The sequence below is a fragment of the Lupinus angustifolius genome, chromosome LG13 (genome assembly GCF_001865875.1).
Source record: "Lupinus angustifolius cultivar Tanjil chromosome LG13, LupAngTanjil_v1.0, whole genome shotgun sequence".
NCBI classification, from domain to species: domain Eukaryota; kingdom Viridiplantae; phylum Streptophyta; class Magnoliopsida; order Fabales; family Fabaceae; genus Lupinus; species Lupinus angustifolius.
The window spans coordinates 4,051,269-4,062,690 of record NC_032021.1 but is presented as its reverse complement, the minus strand read 5'-3'; the positions used below and the strand labels follow the sequence as shown (position 1 = coordinate 4,062,690).

General features: G+C 33.0%; 2 protein-coding genes across 3 annotated transcripts; one reads left to right on the top strand and one right to left on the bottom strand.

The window, feature by feature from the left end:
• Positions 219-1,751, bottom strand: LOC109363318 (PLASMODESMATA CALLOSE-BINDING PROTEIN 5-like). Its single transcript, XM_019609544.1, has 3 exons — positions 1,286-1,751; positions 1,117-1,144; positions 219-450 (listed from the first exon to the last, which is right to left on the bottom strand). The coding sequence occupies exons 1-3, from the start codon at positions 1,638-1,640 to the stop codon at positions 270-272; spliced, it is 564 nt and encodes a 187-aa protein (XP_019465089.1). The 5' UTR covers positions 1,641-1,751; the 3' UTR covers positions 219-269.
• LOC109325558 lies at positions 6,937-9,743 on the top strand. Of its 2 annotated transcripts, XM_019557984.1 has the most exons (3): positions 6,937-8,230; positions 8,303-8,791; positions 8,840-9,743. In XM_019557984.1, exons 1-3 carry the CDS (start codon positions 7,043-7,045, stop codon positions 9,473-9,475), a joined length of 2,313 nt encoding a protein of 770 aa, XP_019413529.1. In that variant the 5' UTR covers positions 6,937-7,042; the 3' UTR covers positions 9,476-9,743. The 2 variants fall into 2 exon arrangements, with proteins under 2 accessions (XP_019413529.1, XP_019413528.1); XM_019557983.1 differs by having other exon boundaries at positions 8,303-9,743.

The following is an 11,422-nucleotide window of genomic DNA, read 5'->3' as shown; positions in this document are numbered from 1 at the left end:
ATACCAAGAGAATATAAGAGTTTCAACTAAGATTCAAACGAGACATGAATCATACATCAAAATCCACTACAACTTGAATATGCTAGCAAAACTACAGGTTTCAATACAGGTGACTGAAAATAGCAAATTATATGCATTATTTCTTATCTAGGTCAGTACACACAGTTTGATATTCCTATAATATCTAACCAGTGCAGGTGAATGAGGAAAGCTTTTTATGTTTTCTCATTCCTTCATCAAATCTAGTACTATATGCATCTTACTTTCTACTATCCATAAACAACTCCAGAAAGTGAAAACATGAGAAGCAAATGACCGATACTCATAGGCCAAAACCACCAACTCCAAGAAATTTCACTGCAGCCATTCTCATTCATATTATCAGTTGGTCCCAATCCTGCTATAGGTACTGCTGATCCAGAAAAACTGCCATTGCTCACAGCTGCCACACTGCATTACCAAAAATGGGTCTCAAACCTTTATTATCTTCAATATCCCCAAAAGGGAGTTTCATAATGAGAAAATAGGTTTGACATGATTAATACTTGGCACCCTTCTTATTTAGAACTTAGGATAGAATCCCTTGAGATTTATGTTGCATTTTTGCTATATATTACAGATGCCCCTCAAGTGTTTTATATTGCTGTTAAATTATCATTACACTTGCTCCCCATTCAACATAAATATCAAGGGCGTGCTAAGTGTAATTAATCCATGCTTTCATAAAAGCACTATTAAAAGGGGGGAAAGTCCAAAATTGGCTCCTCATTTGCATGATCTGCAATTTATTTAGTTCTTGAATTTCAAAAAACCTACCCTGACAGCACAAAATAGTCATTAATTTGAGTATATTGAAAAACATCCCCTAGACTATGATGTGTGGTTTAGTCCCTAACTTCAAAATTTGTATAATGGGGTTTACACTCCAAAAAAAATTATTTTCAAAATGCGAAGTACCATTTCGTAACAAAGGATCATTTCATACACAATTTTATAAAAGTTCAGCATCAAACCACACATCATGCAAAGTTTGGTAGAATTCAGTATCAAATTGCCCTTCTGATTTTCCCCTAAAAAACAGAAAATTCATAAATAGAAGTTTTGAGTTCAATTTACCTGGATGGAAACTTGCAATTATCATGACCTGAACACCAAAATCCAAAACAAAAATAAATAAATAACAAATCAAATCTTAAAGACATAATTTTTACTCATCCACAAAAGTTTCATTGCAAAAAATTCAAACCCCAAAAATAAAAACAAGAAGGAAAAGGGGTTGACTGACTAGGGTTCAAGGCAGTGATAGCAGCGTTGTTGTTGAAGTTGCAGCCATCATTGTTCAACCCATGCTTTCGAAAGTAGTCATTGAAAGCAAACGACGCCGTATTCTGCACATTGTTGGCGTCGTAGCAAGGTCCTCCTTGTTGTATTGGTCCACAATCGACTCCTCCGGGCCCACATGCCCAGTTCAGCGCATCCTGAAGCGCTGCATCCTCCGCATTGTTCTTCGCCACACACCATAGCTCATGCGGCGGAACGCCACCGCTGTGGCCACCGCAGAAGGGTGAAAGGGTGAGAATGAGAAGAAGAGGGAAAATGGGGAAGTGGATGGAAAAAACGAAACTTGATGTTATGGGCATGTTTAGAAAGCGGTTTGGAATGGAATAAAGAGAAGAAAGATAAATGGGTATGGAATTTATGTTTATGAAGAAGGTTGTTGTTGCTGTGTTATGGGGATAGTAGAAATGTGACCGTTATAACGTGTTCAGAAGCGAAATTGAAGAAGCAGAGAGAGTGGGGGTGTTAAGTTCATGTCTGTGTTTGAACAAAATCATGTGTTTCATGCAGTGATGGGTACTTGTGAAAGTTTGTCTTTTGCTGCTACTTTTTGTGTTTTTCTATATTTCATATTCCGAGATATGTCAATTAAGTTTGATTAATCGATGCATTTAATAATTTTGTGCTATAAATATCAAACTAAGGTATTTACCCATTTTAGCTTGTACGACCAAGTGCTATAACTATAATGATAAACTCCACCCCCAAATTATATTTTAACTAATAGTAGAAATCGTAGAACTCTAGCTATACCATAATAATAAAACAACGACGTTTAAAATTATCATTTAATAGCGGTTTTCAAGCACTATTTATATGAGCGCAATAATATATAAGGTTTGATTCAATATCATTTTTGAAACGAAACGTCGTAGAAATTAAATATTTAATCGTGCTCACTGAAGTCGGCACTCTTAAATGTCCACTTTTTAAATATGACAAAATTTCTCACAAATATTATATCAAACACATAATAAGCATGTCCAATTCCACTATATTAATAATAGATTTGGCAATAAAAACATCATTATGAAAATTCAATTCATGAACAATTGCATTAACTTGTCTCATTAGTTCAAATCCATTAACTGAGAAGATTATATGTAGTAATGAAATGGATGAAGGTGATGAAGATGTAGATGACAAATCCATTAATTTATTTTCTCCCTTAACTGAAGAAAGAAGAGGACAAAATGACATAGTTCAAATTCAATATAATAAGAATCAAATCAAAATTTACATAGAAAATATGGATGAAAAAATAATAGTCAAATACAAGAAATAGATACACAGATTTCAAGTTTGGTAAATCATAAACAACTCCACATAGATTCAACATTGACATTTCCTATATTATAAAACAAGTCATTACGTAGATGTAAATGCAAGAAACAAATATGAATCAAAGAGGAAAAAAAGAGGTAAAATAAGATAACGATTCACTTTATCCTCGAAAAGGGAAACCAAAAGCTAAGAATTTGCTTGAAGAGATAAACTAAGAGAAGAATATTAAGAGAAATAAAATATTGAATGATATATGTATTATTGTCTATGAGATTTTGTTTTTAAATCTGCAAAGATTCACACTCACTAAAACAAACGCGTATTTTTAATGTATGACTTTTAACCGCACTCAATAAAACTAAGTGTTGTTAAATATGTGACTTTTAACAATGCTCATTGTAATGAATGTTGTTGATATGTCACATTTAACACACTTAGTTAAGCAAGTCTTGTTGAATAGATTCAAATCAACAATACTTACTTAAAAGAGTGAAGTTGAATATCTTAGGCATATATAATAATGCTCGTTGAAGCCAGCGCGATTAAATGTGTGACTTTTAACATCACTCATTGTAATGAGCGCGGTTGATATATCACATTTAACAACACTCATTTAAGCAAGTGTTGTTGAAAAACGCTTGTTTAAAAAAATGTTGTTGAATATCTTAGACGGACATACAACAACGCTAGTTAAAACAAACGCTGTTAATAAGCGTTGTTGATTATCTTTCGTCTTGTATTTAACAACATTGTTCTAGGAAAAGTTGTTGAATTATCGTTGTTAAATGCGTACTACATGAGACATTTCATCAAACAAATGTCATTAGAAACTTGGAATTGTAATAAATTAGGAATTTTTAATATATTTTGTTTTTCAATAATATTGTAATTAAATGAATACCTAATGTTTATTGTTAAATAGAATTATTAAAAAAATAAAAAATAAAAAATTAAACCTTTAAACTCTACAAGCCGAGTATAAAGGGGGGAAATGTGAAACTCTACTATGGGATTATAGAGCTACATTATAATAATATAAAATATAAAATATTGAAACTCTACATTGTGGTTGTCTATTCTTACTCTTAGAAAAAAATTGAAACTCAACATTGTGGTTGTCTATTCTTACTCTCAGAAAAAAATTGAAACTCTACAAAAGGGATTGTGGTTACCTTATAATAATATAAATCTATCCTAAATATATTATAAACCAATATAAATTATATGTATTTTTTTTCAAAGTTACTCATATTTATTTAAGAACTTTTTCTCTTGTAACTTAATAATAGGGGTGTAATACTTCTTTTTGGTTTAGATTTTGGTTCAAATCATGAACCAAATCAAATAGTAAGATATGATTAGGTTTAGTTCCATTAGTGTTAAAAGTCTATGTAGGAATCAAACCAAATCGACCACAAACAATTTGGTTTGGTTCCACACTTTGCTTGTTTTTTTAAATAAGTCACATAGTATTTCAAATTATATCCATGAGACATTGTGACATAATTCATATGTATAATTGCGTCATACAAATAAAAACAAGTAATTTATACTTCTATACTATTAATAAAGACAAAACAATAAATAACCACCATTATGATATAATTTTTATATTTCAAACATATATTTTTGTATTATTAATAACTACTTTAAACTTCAAACATTGTTTTCATTGCATTCATTTTTATATTAAATATATAATTAATCTTCTACCTATTCTCTTATTTCTATATTATCTATTTCTCAACCCAAGAAAAACAAACAATAACATTAAAAAAATATCTATAATGATTATTAGATGCACAAAATGAGAAATTCACATAAGTTTTATGTATATCATATCAACTACCACATGTTATCTTCTAAATTTTCACTCTCTATTGAGTTTATATATTGCATTCTATATCAGAAAAAATAAAAAATGTGGATGACTGGTACAGAGTGCCGTTCGACACATTAGTATCTATAAACTTGTTAGATTAGGATAATGAAAATGATGAAATAATATTTAAATGCCAACATAATATACTTATATGCTTGATAATCATAGTAACAATGTTAATATTTCTTATTTCTTATATTACACTAAAGAAAAAAATGACAAACCATTTATACATCATCTCAAGTGCATTATCACCATAATATTTTATGAGAATGAATATTTGTATTGTAAAGAAGCGGGCAAATATTAAAGAATTAATACAAAGTTAAAAGGTGTCTATATTTGAAGTATTGTTTTGGAAAAAAATCATCAAAATTTCATACTAATAAAAGAAGACCTTTAATTATGAATATATTTGGTGTACTATTAATTGTAAGATAAACTAATTATTAACATACATTACTACTATGCTTCATAATATGGGTGCATATCAATTCTAAGCATGATAAATATTTTTATTCAAGATTTACAATGTTATAATTTCAAATCAAATAAATAACTATTTGTGAATAGTGGACAAAACTAACATTTATTTTGTTATAGAGAAAAAGTTATTTAACATATTAAATCAATCATGTATACCTCTTTAGGAAGTAAGTAAAACTCATGAACATATTTATTATAGAAAATGAAATTTTTTAACACCCCAAAAGAACAAATCAAATAATAAGGATTCATATATAATTACAATGTGTGAAAACAAATTCAGTTTTTATAAGCATAAGACAACAACAAAATGAACTAAAGATAAATAAAACTTTCATATAGTGTGTCACTAATAAGATCAATATGTTTGAAGTAGTCAAACTCCAAATCTAAAATATACTTTAATCAATATGATATTTCTTTTATTCCTTTTATATGAAATAATGAAAATATTTTTTAAACATATGGTTCAGTTCGAGTAGACACTGAAGCTTTAGAACCAGAACCAAACGATCTCAATAATTCCTTCATAACAGAACAAAAGAATTGCGAAACTGAATCGAACAATATTTATTAGTATGATTTGATATAATCATATTAATTTCGCTATTTAAATTGGAACTGCTTATACCCATACTTAATAATCACTCTTAACTCCCCTTCCAAGTTTTTCTTATTTTCGAAAATACCACTATAATCGGAATGAACTATTGTCCCTACTTTTCCATGTACTATCATTCTTAATAATCATTCTCTTAAGAACATCTATTTCAATTGTTGTCTCTACTTATTGGAATTGATATTAAAATTATGGTGAGAAATTAACGTCAAAATATATGAAATTTTAATAGAGATATTTTAGTCAAATTATATTTAAATTATGTATTATTTAGTAATTTTTTTAATTGTGAGCATACCTTAAGTATCAATTTTTTTTGGAAGGAGGTAGTAATAATTAATAAAAATAAAGGATTAAAGTGAAATTTTAGATAGAAAAAATCAGTATTGTTAAAACCGTACTGGTTATCAAACTGGTCAGAGTACTGGTATAATGGTACAGTGGTTCAACCGATGGTCAGTAATTAAACCGCATGCCGGTTAAACCGGACATACCTACTTATATTTATATATATAAAAACCTATAACAAAAAAATTCCAAATAGGTAGATACTCAATTTTATAATCCTATTTATAATTTACTCAAAATTCACATAAACAAACAACTTTAAGTCTTTAACAAATTCAAAGTCTAAATTACAAAACATATATTAATCCAAAAGTATCACTTAAGAACTGCAAAGTATAAATAAATGACACAAGTTCACAACTCACTCTACAAAACAAATAAACTTGGAGTTTTAATATTTAATACCAATGAGTCAAAGTTGTCTCATATCGATATTATATTTTTCTACCAAATCCTATCTTCAGACACTACTCCAAGATTACACAAATGTCAGTGAGATTACATGTATAATCTATATATGCCTTGGAAACATGTGCCTTGAAGTGTTGAAGAAATGTTGGAAAGATGGGTCACCTTGTAATGAGTTTTTAAGTTTTAAACATGACCAGTTTTGACCGGTTTTGATACTTGACCGGTTCAACAACTGTACCGTACCGGTTAGGGGTCCGATTCACCGGTTTTCTGGTTGAACCGGCCGATACGAAATGGTTTTTACAACATTGGAAAAAATGCCACTAAGAGATTTATAAAATTATTTGATTATTATATAATTATAGGTTTAGTTTAAGGAAGTAATTAAACATTTAAAAAGTATTAAATGAAATATTATTTTAAAATTAAATTAAAATGGAAACAAGTAAAAATAAATGTTTACCATATTTGAAAATTGAAATACTTTGAAAGGTAAGATATAAAAAAAGATTCTTAATATATGCATAGGTGAAACAACTTGGACCATTTTCAGATTTTCTCACTAGGAACAACTGTCAAGGACAAAATTGGTTTTTCAGTAGTAATCCAAGGAGAAAAAACTCACTCCCAAACGCTTCCATCACTCTCTCACTCTCGTCAAACGCTGCGTAACAATGAGCAATCCTAATCCCCAAATCCCTTATGAAACTCAAAACCCTAATCCAAAATCCCCAAATCAAGAAGAACAAGAAGAACAAGCACCACCAACTCCACACGTAGATTCACAATTCCCGAAAACCCTAACCCTCCCCGATCAAGATCCCCAAATTGATGACCTTCCCGATCCAGATGCTGGAAACCCTAACCCTAATCAGCGTCCCGAAGATGGAGACATCATCATGCAAGATCTGACCCAGGATCAAAACGCGGAAGAGAAGGGACCCGAAGCACTGGCCAACTTTGCCACCGTGACATCCACCGTCAGTCGTCGAGGTCCGAAGCGGAAGAAACTGGTGTCGAGGCGAAGAAACGCTCAGGAGAAGCAACTCCGCGAGAAACTTAAGGTTGTTGTCGAAACCCTAAAACCCATTCCATTTGTGCCCTCTAAAGCTCTCGACTTTGAAAGCCACAAGACTCTCTTGCAGCGTCTGGGGCTTTGGGATTTCGTGCATATCGAAATTGGTTCTGTGATTCACGAAGATCTTGTCGCCCAACTTATTGCCAGCTATGGCCCATCTACACGGTGTAGTTATGTCAATGGGTGTAGGATTAATGTGAATAGGGCTGATCTGGCACGTGCATTGAAGTTGCCTGTGAAATTGCCTGTGAAGAAGGCCACTGTTTCTGCAGCCGCTGTGGAGTCTGTGGTATTGGCGGAGTCTATTGTGTTCATTGAGCAATTGGTGTTCACTTGGATGCTGTTGCATGATGATATGTATGTAATGACGGATGATGTTTTGGCATATCTGAAAGTAATCAAGGAGGGCCATTTTGAAAAGGTTGATTGGGCAGGTTTGATATGGAACATGTTAGAAAAGGAACTGAAAGAGGAAAAGTTGGCGAACTGTTACTATGCATCACATTTGCAGCAGTTGATTAAGACGCAGCACAGGGAGCTGCTGGAAGAGGCGCCAAAGATGGAAGAAGAGGGCGAGGCTGAGGTGAAGGGTGAGGGAGAAGAGGCTGAGGTGAAGGGTGAGGGAGAAGAGGTTGGGGTGAAGGATGAGGAAGAAGAGGAGGAGGAGGAAGAGGATGATGTGGGGGAGGAATTGGATGGTAGTGGTGATGTGAACATGGGTGCGGTTGATGAGAGTCGGGTTCATGAGTTGGAGGAGAACAAAATTGAGTTGAGTCTGGGGCAGGATAATGTTGAGAGACTTGAAGTGGGAAAGGAGCAGGATAATGTTGAGAGACTTGAAGTGGGAAAGGAGCAGGATAATGTTGAGAGACTTGAAGTGGGAAAGGAGCAGGTTGGAGGGGATCAGATAATGGATTTTGAGCCGGCTCAAGAAGAACATGAGATGTGGTTTTTGCATCAGAAGAACAGTGCTAGGGAACCCTATTTGCGTCCATGTCACACTAGTGATGTGAACATTATGCACTCTGGGGAAATGAAAGAGGACAGGGGAGAAGAAGGGCAAGACCAGGAGGAGGGAGAAGAACAGGAGGATGAAGAAGATGCAGAAGAAGACCAGCATGAAGGTCGGTTCCATTTCTCACCCAGATATATTCCGGCGGAGGGGATGCCTTCTGGGACTGGGAGTCTCATTCAAGGTATGGAGGCAGGGCAACTGAATTTTGGTTCTGGCGTTGATCTTCATGACAACCATGTAGGTAATTTTCTCTCTTCTAGAGATGATGGTCAGATGATTGCTGGATCTTCACTTTTTGGTAATGGTCACAAGAGAGACATTGGTGGGGATTATCATAGCCCTCGCTACTCTCTAAATGGCAGTAACAAGCGGCTGAGAAGTGATAGCCCGTGGAATGCTGAGCCAGTTGACATGGATATGTGCCTGGAAACTATGCAGAATAGCGTGGAGAAAGCTAGAATGTTGTATGCAGCAAAAGAACAGGCTTATATAGAGGCTGCAAATAATCAGCAAGTCTTGGTTAATGAGATACAGAGGAGAGATAACATGCTTGAAAATTTGCATAAAGTAAAGATGGACGATAGTCATAAGATATATCGGCTTGAGAAGGAACTTTATATGATGACAAACCTGGTAGAAGGCTACAGAAAGGCTTTGAAGGAAACACAGAAGGCTTTTGCTGAATATAGAGCACGTTGTCCACAAGCCGATGAACCACTTTACAAGGATGTTCCTGGGTCTGGTGGCCTTGTTTTGAGTGTGAAGGAATTTGAAAAGGAACGTTTGAGGAAGGAAGAAGAAGAAAGGGTGAAGATGAGAGATTATGAAAAGAAGTTTAGGGATATTGAAGGAGCTTGGATTAGTAAATTGGAAGGTCATTTGAGCCGTGTTCAATCCATGGGTAACAGATTGGTGGCTATAGGGGACCAAGTAAAACATCTGAATGAAGTGGTTGCTAGCAAGGTTGCAGATTCTCCTGGACTTGCTCCAACAAGTGAAGGACAGACTGCTTAGTAATGTTTAGCTTTTTCATTTGTAAGTGACATATATCAGCTCAGACTAAGTTGAAAGCCACAGGTTTTTATGTTCACAATGTACAAAGTTTATTTTGAAACTGAGTCCTAAGGTAATTCTTATCTGGAATTTGTGAGGTCATGTCACAGCATTCTTATTTACTCGTTGTATGCAGCCTAAGTACTGTTGTTTGACATGGAAAAAGCTGAGCCTAGTTCCTATTTAGTTGCATGTTTGTTTTAATTCAATAGGGAATCTCAGTTTTTTTCTCTCCATAATCAGAACTCCCCATCATATTCCGTGTCTGCGCTGTTGATTCAACTGGGTTGTGCGCTCGTTGGATGGTGCTGGTTGTCGACAAGGAGGGACTGGATCTGGAGGAAGAAGTGTGGGGGAGACGAGGTTGTGGGCCGGGAGACGAGGTTGTGGGTGGCACTTTGAGACCTACGTTATTATGTGAGGTCTCCGGTCCTTGCTCTCAGTGTCTGTTCCCCTTGTATGTGAGATGTGACTTCGGGTATGGGCAGTCCTGCCCGCTAAAAAAGCCCGTGGGTGAAACATGCGTTTTGGTCAGACATTATGGGCTAATAAATGCAATTTCTATATCCAACAATATGCAATTAGGAATGGCAAAAATACCTATTCCGTCACTTATGGGTGGGACAAGTATATGATACCCGGACCTATATTATACTTTTTATTATTTTATAGGTATATGTTATCTATTTTATTATCATTCTATAACTATTTTCGGTGATTGAAATATAATAATAAATTTACTATGTTATAAATATTACAAAATATGCATGGGTATATGTAATAATTATTTCACGTATATATTTAATATTACAAAATGTATAAATATATACTTAACCATAAAACCCGATTGATAAAATAGAATGAATATGAGCATGGTTTAGTGGTGTTAGGTTGTAAGGTCTTACTAGATCATTGATATTGTTCTGAGTCAAAAGTTAAAGTTTCGATTTCTAAGAGGAATACTTGTTAAGAGGGAAAATCATATACTTAGAAAGAGATTAGTTCCTTATTAGGGATGACAACGAGGCAAAATGGACACGAGTAGTGTTTTTCTGTACTCATATTTACACTATTTACGGTTACCCATATGGTTAGCTGGTATTTGTGGGTAACCCTACGAGTTTTTAAGTTTCAATATATATTCATATATTTTATAATAATCAATACATATAAAATATTATTACATAAATAATAAAATTTATAGACATGTTAAACTTATCATATATTTCAATCATTAAAATTTATTATAAAAAAATACAAAAATAGATCATATATAATTATAAAATAATAATAATGTAATATATATAAATTATTTAAATGAAAAATAAATTTATAAATATGCGGGTACCCGTATAGCGGATATTATGATACTCACTCCCTCTCATAATTTATTTTTATGGGTACCCATCACGAATATTTTAGCGGATATCTATGGGACAGGTATTTTGTCATCCTTATTCCTTAATCATAAAATGATAAAATACCTTGGTTATACAAATTTTTTACCTTGAAACTCTCCATATTTGAATATCATAGTAATTAATAGACAAGCATGGTGATCTTTACTATACATATTTGGATTTGAATGATGAATTTTCTTAAAATAAAAGTTATTTCCACTAAATTTTCTCCTCAAATAAACAAGATATGACATCTCATCTAAATCCACGAAAAAAAGAAACTGAACTAAGGAAAATCATAGTATTGAATTAGTGAGCTTTATTTTTGGTAAAATTGCTTTTAGATGGTTTAGATATAGGTAGACTAGATAGATAAAATCTCTCATAAATGTAAATCAAATAAAGATTAGTCTAATTTTTAAAGGAATAGAGATGCTAAAAAAATATGTCAAATGATTAAGAAAAATTTAGAGATAAATACTTCATTAACAAATATGATTAAGAAAAA